General features: G+C 45.0%; 1 protein-coding gene across 7 annotated transcripts in view; it reads right to left on the minus strand.

Moving 5' to 3' along the window:
• Window positions 1-460: 460 nt before the first annotated feature.
• GAS7 (growth arrest specific 7) overlaps window positions 461-17,199 on the minus strand; it is a 161,682-nt gene continuing 144,943 nt past the window's right edge. For all 7 annotated transcript variants that reach the window (XM_075014664.1, XM_075014662.1, XM_075014663.1 and 4 more), the window contains 2 exons: window positions 8,211-8,309; window positions 461-3,744 (listed from right to left, as the gene is read on the minus strand). In XM_075014664.1, the coding sequence (XP_074870765.1) occupies window positions 3,631-3,744; window positions 8,211-8,309 (213 nt within the window). In that variant the 3' untranslated portion in view covers window positions 461-3,630. The remainder of the gene's footprint in view (window positions 3,745-8,210; window positions 8,310-17,199) is intronic.

Raw genomic sequence — 17,199 nt, forward strand, 5'->3', positions numbered from 1 at the left:
AGTCAGAGAAAAGACTGATCAGGTAAAAAGCAAACAAAAATTATAATAATTATACACATCTCCTAGAACTGAAAGGGACCTTGGGAGGTCATCTAGTCCAGTCCTCTGCCCTCTTGGCAGGGCCAAGCACCACCCTGACATCTATTTGCCCCAATCCCTAAGGGTGTGTCTACAGAGGCACAAATCTTCGAAATAGCCATGCTAATGGCCATTTTGAAGACTACTAATGAGGCACTGAATTGAATATTCAACACCTCATTAGCATTAGCACGCTTCCAGCTGCGGCACTTCGAAAGTGCTGCCTTCAAAAGTGCGCGGCTCGGCGCAGCTACACGGGGGGCCCTTTTCGAAAGGACCCCGCACCTTTCCAAATCCCTTATCCCACTCACTGATTGGAATAAGGGGATTTCGAAAGGTGCGGGTCCTTTCGAAAAGGACCCCCCGGTGTAGCCATGCTGAGCTGCGTGCTTTCAAAAGCGGTGCTTTTGAAGCGCCATGGTCGGAAGTGTCCTAATGTTTACAGGAGCTATCATTTTTCACGCACTATTGAGCCATCAACTTCCAACTCTCTTCTACCATGAACAGTACCAGGTATCCTCAGCTCCACTGAGTGTCACCTGGTTATGCACATGCTTGGTGCCTTAAAACACAAGGCCTCAAAAATACACAGTCTGTACAGTTCAGTGACAAAACCCCGAACGGAAAACCACACCCTTCCTAGGTTGAGAGCCATAAACAACTGGTGTCATTCGTGATTCAAATAGCCAATTACATGTCAGAGAAGGAATCACTACTTTCTTCTTCAAAACCACAAAAGTCTGGCTAACACCAAAGAAACCAGCACTGGATACTTCAGTCCCAGCAAACTACTACCCAGTGCCAAACCTCTTATAGCTAGCCAATTTCATAAAGATGCTAGCTTAACACCAGCTACAAAACTCACCCAGGATATGTACTTGAGACTGCTTTAACAGGACTGACATATGATCCACTGCTATTAATGGAGGGAGACAATCATTCTGTTCCTTCTCTTTAGCATTTGCCCTGTTGACAATGAGATAGTGCTGGGTCACCTAAGAGAGGGCCCCACTACCTTGTGGGTTATCCTGGGAAGGAGCAAGGCTAAGAGTGAACCCTGACAGAAAATCCGGAGGGGAGACCTAAGGCCGTTCTGCGCCAACTTCTGGCATTGACCCGGAAACTCCTGCAGCTGACCTGGTACCAGATGTAGAGGTTATCCTCTCCTTTGGACTATATCAGTAAAGCTGAGAGGGGGACGCTGGCATCTGGGCAGCCCAGGGTCCCCCCAAAAAAACTGCCCAGGCTCATGCCTGGAGAGGTACTCCAGCATGATCCATAGTCTATGTAGACTGAAGGATGCCTACTACTACAACCTAAGAGAGGAGGCACGAGTCCAGATAAATGCACTACAGTGGTCTGAGTCCTTCCTGGAGGTACGCACTCAAAAAGCAGTGAGGAGAAAACTGCTCCTCCATCACTAGACCCTAGGATGAATTCTCTTGCCAACTCTATTCAGCGTCTACAGGAGACAGCTAGATGAACCAGTATGACAACATGGACTCAAGTGCCAGGAATATATAAATGACACACTATATCCATACCATTACCACCAAGACGGCTCGGCAATTGGATGAGATCAGCTTATGGATAAAGAATAGCTGGCTAAAAACAAACCCAAGCAAAACAGACATGACTCTGGTGGGCAGAGGAAAGTATGTGGAAGAATCTGTAGCCCTGATGAAGCCTTCATGAGAAGGCTTGTATTCACAACTGGTCAAGTCAGTCCATAATCTACTCTAGCAGTATTCTTGGATTCCTTGCTCAGGCTGAGCTCTCACATCACACCAGCTGTGAGTAACCTCTGTCTCATCTTGGCAGAGGAAACTCTGGCATCAGTTATGTGTGCCTTCATCGCTGCTGGACTAAAACAATATGATACACCTAGCCAGGAAGTCTTCAGCTGTTTGGAAACTCCACTTTGAGAAACTCCTTAGCAACACAAGCCATCACAAGTATATTACACTTGTCTCCCATGCTCTACACTGTGACTTTCCCATTAAATTTCAAATCATGGTTTGGTCCTTATTTTCACAGTACTGCACGGCCTGAACCCTATAAGACCATCTAAAGCTCCAGGATGAAGCCCATGGTCAGCTATATTCTTGTGGTATAGTAGAAATCTCAATAATGAGGGTAAAACTTCTCTGTGCAGGAAACAGAATTTTTTCAGGGGCCAGTCCAAGACTGTGGCATGAACTGTCCCAGGAACTAGTGACTATCATAACCTCACCACTTTCAAGTGCAAGGCACATTACTTTGAGCTTGTCTTCTATAAAATAAAACGTAGTGACAGGGATATTTAAAAAATAAGAATGTTTTTAAAACTACCAAAACAAGACTGGGGGGGGGAGATGAGAGACCAAACAACATGTAACAGATGCACAGTTATCTCAGCTCTTTCCAGCAGTGCTACAGTGATGAATGCTGTATATAAAAACCTATACAGGTTGGAATAGTCCCAACTATCTGCAGATGTCTCATGGATTTAAATACCAAGGAAAGAGAGAAAGACAGGTGGAGAGAGAGAGGTGGATGCACATCCAAAAGGCTACAGACCAGGGAGCTATTTTAAATTTGGATCTATTTGCCCAGTAAATTACCTCCCCAAGGGAGTATTAGAAAGCTGAGACTGTTGGACATCACACTGCATAGGCAGGAATGGGCTTGAAGATTTAATTTATTCCATGGCAAGCGTTCCCTTTCTACCTCTTAAGTCAACCAGACAATTAATGAGGTAGCTACAGCACACCTGAGTCCTTCCTGGTAAACAGATGCTGCAAGAGGCCCCTTTCACTCTTACTTTCTATTAGCCTTAAAGAGAAATGGAGATGATAGAAGGTCTATATGTATCTGAGTGGGAGTATAAAATAGGAAGGGCTTAAGAGGTGTATTTCGTCTGTGGAGTTTTCTCCTAGGCTTTTGCCTTGTTTACTGCATTGGAAAAAAGGCCATGCCCCTCTGCACTCAGATCTATGACAGTATCAAGGAAGTTGTGCTTAAAAGTATTATACAAAATCAATGTATCCTCACAACATCCCTGTGAGGTAGGTATTATAAGCCCCTATTATAAGTGGGGGAACCAGAAAAAGTGTGTGATGTGCACAAGGCTATCCAGCTGAACAGTGGCAGTACTCACATCCATGGTCAACTCATTTGTCTCCCATGGCAGAGGCCTGTGGCATAACTGTTCTTACATTCTACACAAAGAACGTCAAACAATTAGTATAGTGCACAGTCATTGAAGAACAGAGCTCTCTTCAAACCAGGAAGCAAGGTCCTCAGTTTCTCCTGGAAGTAGCATATCACTGGGAACTGGAAACCTCTGACAGGAAGAACAGACACATCTGGCTTCTTAAACCTGGAATGTCACGAACGTAAGGCATAGCACAATGGGGACTGGTGTGATGATCATATGCAACAGAGATACTCCCTTCTGGCAATAAATACAAAGTATCCAGGCAGAACAACTCTTTTCCTGTCCTTTACCTCTTCTGACCTTTTACAAAATCCATTAGCTGGGATAAACCAGCAAACCCATCGCATACCACTCTATATTTCCATGTCCACAGGTCTGATATCTCCAGTTTTGTGTTCTTTTACCCACAGTTCCCTGTCTTTGGCAGGTTCCACTTTCTGAAGTAACTGATCCACGGGCTCTATTGTCTAAAAAGAGCAGAATGAGAAATTATCAAAAGAATATATCAGAGCACAGAGCAAGCCCTGCTGCAAGAGATCCATGCAGCTGAATCAGCTGTGTCACTGTCACAGGAATACATCTACTTCTCCATTAGCTGGAACCGTAAATGGGAGATCAAACAAAACACAAGCTGTGCAACAGGAATCAGACCTCTGACGAGCCAAGTCCAGTGTATGCAAATGCTGAGCACATCCATTTCCTAGTGCCACAGAGGAATGCATACCAACCCCTTACAATGTACTGGCCCAAAAGTCCAGGTCAGAAATTCTCTTCCTGAGCATGTGGGGAGGAGGTGGGCTCCAAGAATGCTTGCGTTCAGGCTGAACACAAAGTGAGGGGCAGAAGTGTTGTTCCTGTGGGTTCCCAGGACTGCTTGTCCAGGGAGGAAAAAGCCCAGGAATGTTGACCATGGAGTCTAGGCTGGAGGTGGGGGGGAACCTAGGAATACACTTGGGCTGTGTGGAGGAAGGACCCAGGAATGTTTGGCCTCAAGCCAGGGAAGGGATGGAGTGATGGAATTCTCCTCCTGAGGCCTAAAGTCTCTCTTTCTCCTCTTGTAACTGCGATCGTGATTGCTCCTGGGGTGTCAAGGGGCTGTCCCAAGTATTCAGCAGTAGGGAGGGGCTACACGGGGATGGGGTCTGTACAGGTCCACAGAGACCCTTCCCCTTTCCTTGAGAAGGTCACTCATTCTCTGGCCCCAAGCATATCTGACATCTGTTCAGCAGAGCATGGTGAAAGGCACTGTGTTCAGAGTAGCCAGGCAGGCACCAGGCCAGGTCAGCCAGGAAGCCCGTCTTGTCCTAGAGGCAGCAGGCATGCACAGATCACCAGAGAGAGCAGAGAGGCCAACACAAATTTCATGGGGACACTGAATATTTATGTTAAATCTTACAAAACTGGAATGCATCATATGGTGTGCGAGGCAGGGTCAATATGCAGCCAGATAGCAACATGGGATGGATACAGCTGTATCATTTTGCCAGAGCCCTCAGAATTATTTCATCAAATAAGCAAAAACATAAAACAATCGCATCCAACACAAACACACACACATGCATGCACGCAATCAGTGCTGTCACCTAAGTGAAGGTTGCCTAACATTTTGCATTATCACCCTGTTATTACAAATAATTATTTGTATTATGGTGGTGTTTATGGGACCTAAGACCAGGGTTCCCCTTGTACTAGATGCTGATCAGACAGTTCCTGCCATGAAAAGCTTACAAACTATAAACAGAAACGACAACCAGACAAGGGTGGGGGAAGGATGTACTACTGCCCCCATTTTACAGATGGGAACTCTAGGCAGAGGTAGCATAAATGACTTACCCAAGGTCTCACAGAGAATGTGCGGTAGAGCTAGATTCAGAACCCACAGTTCCTGAGGTGCAGTTGTGTTTTTGGGAATGTTTGAGCAAAAATAGTTCAATTTTGTGAGAATAAAGTTAGCAGGGAGAAAAACCTGTCAATTAAATAAAGTAAACTGTCGTTCGAATACCTCCAGATCTTCATAGGCTTGGCATAGGAACATGGCATTTTCAGAGAGAGAGTTGTAGAGGCAGGGAAATGTTTTACACTCTCCACCTCAAAACTGGTTTTAATTTAACCAAGTTCTTAAATGTGAAAAATCACCATTTGAGGCTGAACTTGATCAATGACTGCTCAATCTTCCCACATTGTATTGTTTTGGACTGATTGCGTAAAAAGAGTTTCCATGTGGGAGTTGGGAGAATCCCTGTTCTTACATAACAAAATACTCCTTGCTCTATGGCAAGAGAAGCTCCTTTCTGTAATGAATGGGGAGTTAAGAATTATTTCCCATATTTTACAGACAGGATAAGTAAAGACTTAAAAAGCGGCTTCTGGTACAGGTTGGAATTGAACCCCAATCCTTACTTATACTTCTCACAAACAGAATTTCACATTTATGTATTTCATCTTGCTTTCTATAAAATTCTCCTTCTGCTTATCATTACAAACTCATTGATAAATATATGCAGCATTTGATACAACAGCACATGGGAATTTTAAGTCCCAATCTGTTGATCTAATTACTAGATCATACTTCCCTCCAAGAGCTAGAAACAAAACATGATTGGTAGCATTCTGTTCCTTAGCAAATAGTTGCACCTGTGTTGATCTATTTTTCTTAAAACACAAGACCAGGCTTCTCTCCTTTCCTTTCTAGGGAACTGCATACAAAAACTATTTTAAAATAATTGCCAAACAGCTGTAAAATGAAAGACTCCAATCCCAGAATTAAAATTGCCTGTGCAACCTTAAATTTGATCCTTCGGGAATTTACATTATGGAAAATACTTAATTGCATGACTATACACTATTATTTTCACAGGACACTTGCCTCATCATACTTTACACAGGATGGATGTTAAAAGGGTCAGAGCTATGTAGCGAATAAGGCTGTCTGAAGGAGAAGGCAGAAATTATGCAGTATGTATGGTAGTAAACTGCAGAAATAGGAGAGAGGATTTTATCTTTGTTTCTGGGACTTGTGAAATCTGGGTTCTTTTCTCACCTCTGCAACAGAATTTCTGTGTGATATTAGGTTAACTACTTACAATGAACATTTTCAGAAGTGGTCACTAATTATGCGTTCCTGTTTTGTGGGAGACTAGCCTGAGACATCCAAGGCCTGATTTGAACTAGCGCTGAAGACCTGCAACTGCAACTGAATTCAATAGCTCAACAAATCAGAACAATCCATCACCCAGTCACTGTGCCACCCCAAATAACTGTGAACTTTTGCAGTTTAATTTCTTGGCCCTATGTTCCCATTTGTGCAATGGGACTACTAACCCTTCCCTGCCTACACAGTGCTTTAAAGGTAAATTCATTAAAGTTTGCAAGGCTCAATCATCATGGTGATGAGCACCCCAGTAAGAGCTGTGAAAAAATAAAAACCTTATTCAGTGTAGGGGTTAGATGGTTTGTAGTAACTGAGGCACATACTGAATGCTGAAGATAAATTACAATATCATCCTGTGAATAAAACGTGATCATGTAGGTAGAGATTATCATAATGCATATGAACAAGGATCTAAATTAGGGTTCCACGGTCAGCTGTATCTCACATATTTCTGAACTTTTAGGTGCTTGACTTTTCAACCAAAACATTCTTGTAACATTTTCTTTTGAATATTATTGTCACGGGGCAACTGGCCCTTTAAGGAGCATTGCTGCCCAGCGAGTGCCTTCTGAAGGCTTGGGAGTAAGTCACTGTCCCAGGTCACTGCTTAGTAGTTAGTTAGTAAACAAGCACCTGAACCTAATAAAAAGGCTACCTGAATTCAGTTAGGGAAGCTACTTGCAGGCAGAGGTGATTATGGAGAGAGGAGCAGTCCCAGGGAAAAGTATCTCCCAGGGAAGGTACAGGAGCAGCTCAGGAGAATGACCTGGGCACGAATCCTCTTAGGTAGCCAGCAGGGACTTGCTTGGTAAAGAGCACATGGTCTGCATGGCAGCCAGCAAAAAGCAGCTGTTCAGAGGCTCATGCCCCAGGCAAGAAATTCAGCCTGCAAGGTCTCTGTAGCTAAAGGGCCAAGATGTAAGACAAGTGACACCTAGAGCCAACTGAAGATTTTGCTTATATTTTGTGTCATCTTTTTCTATTTCATAAAAATGAGACCTGCCTCAGAAGCTGCTCTATGGCTCCTGAAGGCCTATTTGTACTTGTTTATTGCCTGGAGGAGGGGAAACCAAGGCAGGGCTCACCCATGATACCATACCTTAGTGCAGAGGGGAGCACCAGGATAACTTCCCATGTGACAATTATCAATATACTTTATAATGTATATGGCTATGAATATATGATCTCTGGAATGTGACTATATATCCAAAATATAACACAGGACACTGAATACCACACATCAGAATACATATCACATATGGAAGTATTTGAAAAGGTGCCAGTTTTACAAGATTTTATATTTATTTTGAAATAATAATTGCAATGATTACCATCTTTCTTGCAACAATAAAGGACTGTGTGGGGAAACGTGCTGCTGGAAGAGTGAGAATCATACAGCTAGGAGAGGTGTAAAAACTTGACATGTCCTCCTGTCAAGCGCTTCTCAACCACACCCTACACCGTGGGGCTTCCATGATGAAATATTTCAGTTGAGGTGTGGGCAAAGACCCACGGCATCACATGCATACGTTTTTGTGGGTCTTTGCCTACAAAAGCTTATGCTTCAGAAAATATGTCAGTCTATAAGGTGCCATAGCACTTTTCATTGTGTCTGGAGACCCGTGGTAGGTGCACAACCAGACTCCCAAACTGACACCAACTATATCTCAATCTCCATTAGACAGTGGAATTTAGCTCACTGTATATAAGGTCAGGCTTGAGTTCAAAAGAGCCTCACTACAGATCTTGAACCACAGGGAGCTAAAAGAAGAGAAGACTCACACTTTGGTTGAACATGTCTGTCTCGTGCCGCAGCTGCGTGTACTGGCAAAGGTGCTGCCGAATCATTTCCACCCGCTCCACCTCCAACCTCTCCAACTCCTGTGAAAGGAAAAAAGACCCATATCTAGACCAGTAGCTGAGTCCAGAGTGCTGCACGCAAGCCCAGCTTATAGTATGTTAATGATCGAGGTACCCATCACTGCAGACAGCTGGGGCAACTGTCCAAAGTCTGGGCTTCAGAGCCTGGTTGTGTGCATAGTGTTCCAATAAGGACACTTAGTGCAGGAGCAGAGGCATCAGGATTGGCTTGTGTTCTGTGCAACTTGTGGGGGAGCCAAGAAGGAGCCAGTGCAACAGGGAAGGAGGCTTGTGCAGTTCCTGACAAGATGGAGAAAGGCAGGAGCTAGAGGGTCTGTGAAGGGCTGCTGCCTTTGAGAGCAGGGAAGGATAGGGACAAAAAGGCACTGTTTCCTGGCTGCAGCCCTGCTTACTGTGCTGAAATTACTCAGAAATTACCCAGGAAGCACTGCTCTGGAGGCCTAGTGACACGGGCTATAACCAGAGAACTCATTCCCTGGAGGAATGTCAATATGTTCCTCCATAGCTTCCCATAACTTAACCAGCCAGAATGAGTGGACACAAGCAAAGTTTTAGTTGACAGTTGACAGTTGACCCCCTTTTTTAAAAATTTCTGCCCTCAATGAGAGTTAGCTGAGTTCTAGGCCACTGTCTCTCCTGGATTCTGATGATGTATCCAAGCACCTGAGTGTGGGGCCTGCCTGCTTCTTGAAGCTGCTGGTAGACTTTGGCCAGTAAGAGCTGTCAGACTTTTAGACTACAGTAAAAACATTCTTAGCAGCACCACCACATGCCTGCCAAGCTGGCAGGCTGACTCCCCAGTCCTGTTCTGTGAGGAAGAAAGCTCTCTCTCCGGCTTGGTCTACACTATGGGATTAGGTTGCACGTAGGTGACTTAAGCTGAATTTCTAAAGAATCAGTCCACACTACAGGATCCGTTCCATTGACTTTAATGGCTCCTCAGGTTGACTTGTGTACTCCCGCTTTTCATGAGAAGTGATGCCAAATCTGACCTTAGGGTAGTGTACATGGAACGTGAAACTAAACGTTCTTGGCCTCCTGAAGGTGTCCCATGGTGTCCCAAAGCGACCACTCTGGCAACCATTTTAGCTGTGCTGCTCTTCAGGTGTGCAGGAAATGCCCCAGGAAAATATGAATTCAATTCCTGTTTGGCCAATGGGGCAAGTGGAGTAGGCAGCACACTTCAGCAGCAAATCTGACCACAAATTCCAAGGCTCAAAATAAGCTCCAGCATGGAGTGTCCAGGAGATCCAAGACCTCACTGCTGTGTGTGGCGATGAATCTGTGCTGGTGAAGCTACAAAGCCAAAAAAGAAAGAGAGACATCTATGCCAAGATCTCTCAGTGCGTGTAGGAAAAAGGATACACAAAGGACATATGAAAATAAAGGAACTCAGGCAGCCATACCATAAAACACAAGAGCTTGTTGATCACTCTGGTGATGAGCAGGATAGGTGGAAATACATAAAGTAGGTGGCCTGTCCATCGAATGGTGAACGAATCCCCTTTTGATTTCTTGCCTAGTCCCACTCAGGAGCATAATCTGTGGCTTCTGCAGTTGTGAGGTGTTGCAAAGAGGTCTATAGCTGTGAAACCTCATTTCCTCTCCAAACTGAGAGGAGGATATCGGTTTTGCTCTCCCACTTGTGCTGATCTGAGAAATATCTGCTCACTCTGCTGGCCCTCATGCTCTGTTGTCCTGATATGTACACTGCTGTTGGAGTTATTTTTTTGATATACCAGTTCCAAAATCTGAGTGCTTCGGCACATAGTATGTGTGATTGGGCACCCGCTGTTGATTGACATAAAACGTAGTTCTGCCTTTTACCTGGGGAAGGAAATGGGTGCAAGCCCTGCAAATGGCCCTGAGTTCTACAATACTGATGTGAAAGTGTCTCTCATCTTGAGCTCATGTTCCCTCTATTGATGCTGCACCACAGTGAGCCTCCCAACCTATGAGTGATGCATCTGTTATAATCACTGAAGGGTCTGGTTGGTGGAAAGGTATACCAACAAGGAGGTTGGCTGGGAACATCCACTATTCAAGAGACTGCAGCACTAGTCGGGGAAGCATGAGGAACTTCTCGAGGCTGTCATGTTGGTATGTAATTGCATGTGAGCCAATGTTATAGGCAGCACATGTGTAGTCTTACAAACAGAATTACAAATGTTATGGCAACCATGTACTCCAATAACTGGAGACACATCCAGTCCCTGTAGAAAGGGACTGCCTGACCAGATGAACAAGAACGCAGATAGCCTGAAATCTTTGTGGTGGTAGGCAGGCTCTTGCTGTGATCAAATTTAGCACTGCCCCAATGAATTCTATCTTTTGCGTGGGTTACATGGTAGACTTTTGCATGCTGATGAGAAGAACCAGTTGAGAAAGCCATTCTTTGGTGGTAGTTGTCATGATAGTAGTTTGTTGATAAGTAGGACCCCTGATTAGACAATCATCAAAGCAGGGGAAGATAACATTTTGTCTTCTGAGAAATGCCATTACTACAGAAAGTGTCTTTGAAAATATTTTAGGGGCCTAGAGAGGCCAAAATGGAGAACACTGTACTGATAATGGTCTTGGCCCACAATGAATCTGAGAAATCTTCTGTGGGATGGGTGGATAGTTACATGGAAATATGCACCTTGGAGGTCAAGAGCTGAGAACTGGTACCCCTTGTCCAATGCCAGTATGATGGTTGTCAAGGTCACCATTCTGAACTTTGTGTTGCAAATACATCTGTTCAGTTTCCTGAGATCAGTCTCCACCCCCATCTTTTTGGTTATGAGAAAACAGTTGGAGTCGAACCCCTTCCACCAGTGTGCTTTGGGGGTGGGTTCTATTGCCTCTAGAGTGAGCAATTTTTGTAACTCTGCTTGTAAGAGAGGCCCATGAGAGCCTCCCCAAAAAGGGACAGTGTAGGGGGCTGGGTAGGGGACGTAAATGTGAAGGGGACAGGATATACTGATCCGATAATTTCTATGATCCATTTGTCTGTGGTGATTTGGGTGCATAGTTGACAAAAAGGTCTCAGGTGATGATGAAAAGAAGCCTTGGGATGCATTGAAGCTGTGGGGTAGTTGCTGAGACCCCTGACCAAAACCTCAAATTTGTTGTTTGTGAAAGGTAGAGTGGTTTTGCTGTGTCCTCCTCCTGTTTGAATGTTGCTTGGGCCTGTTATCATATGGCCTCTGTTGTTGCCTGTAACGATTATAATTATAGTCCCTAGGTCTAGGATATGAACTATATTTACATTTCTTATTAGGTCAGGCATATGGCCCCAAAGTATGGAGTGTTGTCTGAGAATCCTTTATATACTGTAAAATCTCACCTGCATTATTAGCAAAAAGTTGTTTCCTGTCAAAGGGGAGATCCTCCACCTTTGTGTGTAGCTCCGTGATGACTGTAGCCATGTCTCTGTATGCATTATTATGGCTGCTGCTGTGGCTTTAGTCGCGGTGTGTGTGACATCCATAGCCGCCCAGAGAGCTGTTTTAGCTATTGATAAATTCTCCTAGATAATGGACTGGAGGAGTCGTCGTTTATTATAAGGGAGATCCTGTATCAGGTCTTGTAATTTAGCATAACTGGCACGGTCATAATTGGCCAGGAGGGCTGTATAATTCGATGTACGAAACTGGAGCATAGCAGAAGCGTATAGTCTAGAGCCAACAGTGTCCAATCATTTCGGCTCTTTGTGACTGAGGGTAGATTTAAAATGTGGATTCTTAGCTTTGTGATTTACCAAATCCACAACAAGTGAGTTTGGCTGTGGATGTGCAAAGAGAAAGTCTGTATCTTTTGCAGGGATGAAATATTTTCTGCTGGCTCTGCAATTTGTGGGCGGGACAGAGGCTGGGTTTTGCCAGAGAGCATCCAAAGGTTCAAGGGTAGCCCTGGTGATGGGCAACGCTATCTTCAAGGATGCTGAGAGTTGTAGAATCATGAGTCATCTATACTGTTTGTTTTGAACCTCTTGTCATGTGATACCTTGTGACTAGACTACCTGTTTAAATAACTCCTGAACAGGTTTCAGACCATCTCCTATTGGAGGGGGTGAGATCTGGAACAACGCTTTGTTCTGCGTGGATCTAGGAGCATGTGAGGAGCACTCTGAGTCTAAGTGAGGTAAGTCATCACAATCATTGGAACCCACTTGGGAGATTACTGAAGATGGATAAGCAGGTGAGGAGTGTACAGAGATTGTGGGTGAGTGCCTGGAGGTGTGATGTCATTGAGCAATAGTGCGTTTTGAATGGTAGGTATGGGAAGAATATGGTTGGTAGCCTTGTCATGCACCCCAGGGGCCCCAGTGTGGTGGAAACTGCTGTGGGGCATACAACCATGGCTGGTTGACCCACATGGTATCCTGCTGAAGGAAATAGTCCCTATATGAGTACCATGAAGCCTGTAATGGAGAAGGAAATGAGTGCTTGCTCTTATGCCCACTACCCTAATGACATTTTGGGGATAGTAGTGTAGATGGGTAAGGAGCACTCTCACATATATATCAGTACGCCCCTGCGCATTAGAGTGTGGTGAGCAAGCTGCTGCTGCTACTATCTCAGGCTGTGTAGACTTTTGCAGGTGCCGCATTTTGTGCTGAGCCTTCTTAGTGGTGCCGGTTGTTCTGGTACAGAAGGGGAACATGTTGGAACTGGTGGTGGAGGCATATGCAGCTTTCTCCAAAGTCAGTGCCTCAGTAACACCATCCGATATGGTTATTTTGGTCTCTGCCTCAGTTCTCCTGGTTGAGGCTGACCTGCATTCCTCCACGGTGCCAGATACCGATGGCATCAGAAAATGCGGAGCTCTAGGCAATGCTGATGAAGAGCGTGCCGGAGAAGACTTAACAGCTTGAGAGCCCTTGCGGGGAGATAAAGCTGCTTTGGCAGAGAGCTTTTGCAACATCCACATCTCATCTGGTTTGTCCCTTTGTGGAAGAAAAGACTTTTCCCAGAGATTAAGACTTCAGCTGCATTTCACAGATTTTCCTGGCTCTTGCCAACATGCTGAGGCAAAGAGGGTACTTGTTGGTTGCATGAGATTCCCCTAAGCATTTCATGCATGAGGGATGACCATCTGAAATAGGCACTGATTCTCTACGAGTCACATTTTTAAAGCCAGGGGAATTCGGCCAGTTAAAAGGAAAAAAGCCACTGCTCTGGCAGCAGCTGCCTGTTTGTCTGTTCTGGTAGTAGTGTTGAGATGATAGCACAATTAAGTCTATGAGGTGAAAGACTAAAAATAATAGTAAATTTCTGTTTTGTTTTTTTTTCCCCCTCTCAGAAAGAAAAGCAGCTCTGAAGTCCATCTTCAGCCAGGGATGGCTGAAAAGGAACTGACAGGCCTTGTGCCATGTGCACACTCCACAGAACAGCTGGAGTGGATGGCATGTTTCTTCAGCTACATATTGATGGCAGGTAGAGGTTTAGCAGTTGCCTTCTCCTCTCAGGACACTGGTACCTTCACTATTCCCAGAGCCTCGTCGATAAGGCCTCTTTTTCAATCATTCTCTCTGGGATGAAGACTTTGCTTGTGTTTTGCTGGCTGCTTGGTTTTTGTCATCCATTGCTCTGATGCCACTATTGGGAGCGCCTGTACTGGGGAAGCTCTGTTCTCAGGGTCTGAGGAAGGTATTCAAGATTCCTCCATAAGAAGGAACTTAAGTTGTAGATCCCACATCCTCAGTGATCTGGTCAAGAGCCTTTTTTTGCAATGTGAGCACTTCTAGGTGACATATACTTCACCTAGACACCAGATACATCAAAAATGACCATTTGATACTGGAATTCAGAGTCTGCATGTAGAGCATCTTTTGAATCCTGGTGAGTCTGGCATAGTTGGCTTTCTCCTATTAATGAGGGAAAAGAATTTTTTAAATGCAACAAGGAGGGGCAAAAAAAAACCAGTTGTGTGTATAAGGACACCAGCCAAAACAATAACTTGGAGAAAATCAAAGGGAAAAGAGGATTTTTTAATTTTTTTTTTAAAAGAACTAAGGGGTATAAAGATGTAGATGAAAGATCTGGATCTAATAACTAACTTTGACATATTAAGCTATTCTGAAGAAAAACAGCTGCTGGAGTTCCAACCTCAGCCAAGGGAGGTAGAGAAGAAACTGTGGGACAGTAGATGGCCTGTGGTGGGGCACTGCTGCTAAACCTTCTGACCATAAGAGCAAGGACACTGTAAATGTCTTAAATGGAACACCCACTGGTAAACTTCTTGAAGAAGGGAAACTTTCATTGTCCCAGCTGGGGTCAGGGAGGACGGGGATGAAAGGAGGAGACCATGTGGTAAACAAGAGAGCCAGGCACACAGCCACTGGGAGGTAAATGCAGGCTGCTCTGCTATGCCGAGACCACCCCCTCCCTTTCCCAGGGTTCTGCAGGGAGGGAAACTTTTACAGTCTCAGCAGAATGGTGAGTAGAAGCACCTGGTGCTTGCAAGAGAGACACAAAAACCCCAGTAGCACATGCTGCACTGCCCTGCTTGCCCCCCCATGCCTCCCTTCCTTTCAGGTGGAAAGAAGAGGTGCAATACCCCAGCAAAGGGGGAGAAGCACATGGTGACTGCCATTGCCACAGACTCTAGCCTCTTCCCTGCCCCATGCTTGCAACGTGCACAGTTGCAGAAACTGCTTTTGCAGTCACAGGCTTGAAAGCAAGCTCCTCCTAATCTGTGCCTTACCATGGCTAGAAACAAATCAAGTCAAGCAGGTCCCTTAAAATCTCTGTGTTGTAACTGCCTCAAGAGGACACTTAAAAGCCATAATTTGTCCTTGCAGGGAATACATCCCTACGGCGTTCTGCAGAGGTTCTTTCATGAAATTCCTTTGTGTGTTGTAAAACTCCTTAATGTAGCTCCTTAACGTCTGGCCTTCACTTATGTTTTGTTGCAATGTGCTCAACAGCAAGCTATTTGACCACTGCTCAACCCCCTCCTCCCCCAGCAGTTAAAAGTGGCACAGATCCACAGGAGAAAATGAATGCAGAAGATATGTTCATGAAGAACATGGAAGCTTCCTGCATGGATAGGGCACAGTTAAATGCATGGAGGAGAACCATGCTGGAGGAGAGGTGGGCTGACTGGGAAGAAAGAAGAGCAGATCGCGAGGCAAGGAGAGTCATCAGACAGCATGAACTGGAGACCCAGGAGGAAATGTAGCAGCTGATGAGGCAGCAAACAGAGCTCCTCCAGTGTTAGCTTCAGAAGCCCAGACACCCATTGCAGTCCCTGCTGAACCACATGCTCTCTTCACCATGTTCCCTATCCTCCTCCTTCGGCACCCCACAATGTGGTGGAGGGGGAAAATAAAGGACAGCCTTGTATTCCACTCCCAAGGATTCTTCTGAGAGCAGAAGGCTGACATTCCCTCACTGTGATGAAAAAATGCCATTGCCTACCCACCCTGAAGTCCCTGACATGAATTCTTCGAGGGTCCACTATTATATCTGTGAGAATGTTAGGTAAGATGGGGTCCATGACTGTACACTCTTCTTTCACTACTTTCTATAAGTAGCAGAGAGGTAGCCATGTTAGTCTGCAATCCAGCAAACCAAAGCAGCAGAAATGTAGCACTTTAAAGACTAACAAATTATTTATTCAGTGATGAGCTTTCGTGAGACAGACCCAAAGCTCATCACCCAATAAATCATTTTGTTAGTCTTTAAAGTGCTACATTTCTGCTACTTTCTATAAGGACAGTCATGACCCCAGCTCACCTAACACTCTCACAGAAGTAATAGCTACAGGAAGGCAAACTTCATGAATGAAGGGACAGAGAACACAAAGCCAACATTTGAAGGGTGATTTAATCAATGTTCACAGAATGAGGTTGAATGCACATTGGGAAGTGATAGACTGAATTGACAGAAAGTTTCTGAGGAGACCCTTCTAAAATCTGGTAGTCAGTGGATGCACGGCAGTGGAACACACCGATGACCAGTAGTTGGACCCTGATGGAATTAGGAGTGAGACCCAATAATGAGATGCATTCAAGGACAGGAGGTAGTCCAGGAGAAGGGCACAATGTGGAGGCTGTTACCTAGCCCATTCTGTTGCCACTTGAATTAAAAGAATTGAATGCAGTGAGAGAACAGAAACCCTGACAGCAGGTATACTGTATCTCTTTTCTGCCATTTGAAATAGGTGTGCAAGTAGCTGGAGTGGACCAAACAGTTTGAGTCAGCTGTCAGCGACACAGTAGCATTGTTGATGAGATGAGCAGCCCTGAGTGGTACTGAGGCATGAAGACTGTCAAGAAGTTGATGTTGTTCATCCTGTATTTCCTCCAGTCTTCAGCCACTCTACATAGGTGGTGTTGGAACTGAAAAAATTGATCTGCAGGTGAGGAAGGAGCCAAGGACACAGTTGCATATTGGGAAGATGATGGGAATTGATCCTGTTCTGGTGGTATCACTGGAGGCAGACTGGTCAGTTCATCCTCCTGAACTGGTTCTGTGTATCTACTTGAGGATGTCTGAAACACTGACTCCTTCATTACTCAGTGGGAAGGCTTTGAAAGTACATATTCAGCCTAGCACCCACAGTTCAGCCAACAGAGTGGATCCAACACACTGTGAAGTGTGCCATGCAGTGGGATACCTGTGGCTCTTTTGTTGGGGCAAAGGAGACTACTGCCCTGAAGCTGGCAGTCCCTTGTGGTATTCACAGCCGTAGGGAACAGGTGACCTCTGTTCTCCATCTGAATCCTCTAATGGCAAAATCTTGCTGCATGGATCAAATGCAGAGGCCATCAAAACCGGTGGAACTATACAAATCTGTACTTGAGTGAGTGGGAGCACAACTCAATTGATGGAAATTCATGGTCACAGACTGGACCTCCTTAGGCACGAATAGTAGAGTCATCAGTGGAGACCTCACATCT

This window comes from Carettochelys insculpta, chromosome 20 (genome assembly GCF_033958435.1).
Source record: "Carettochelys insculpta isolate YL-2023 chromosome 20, ASM3395843v1, whole genome shotgun sequence".
Taxonomy (NCBI): Eukaryota; Metazoa; Chordata; order Testudines; family Carettochelyidae; genus Carettochelys; species Carettochelys insculpta.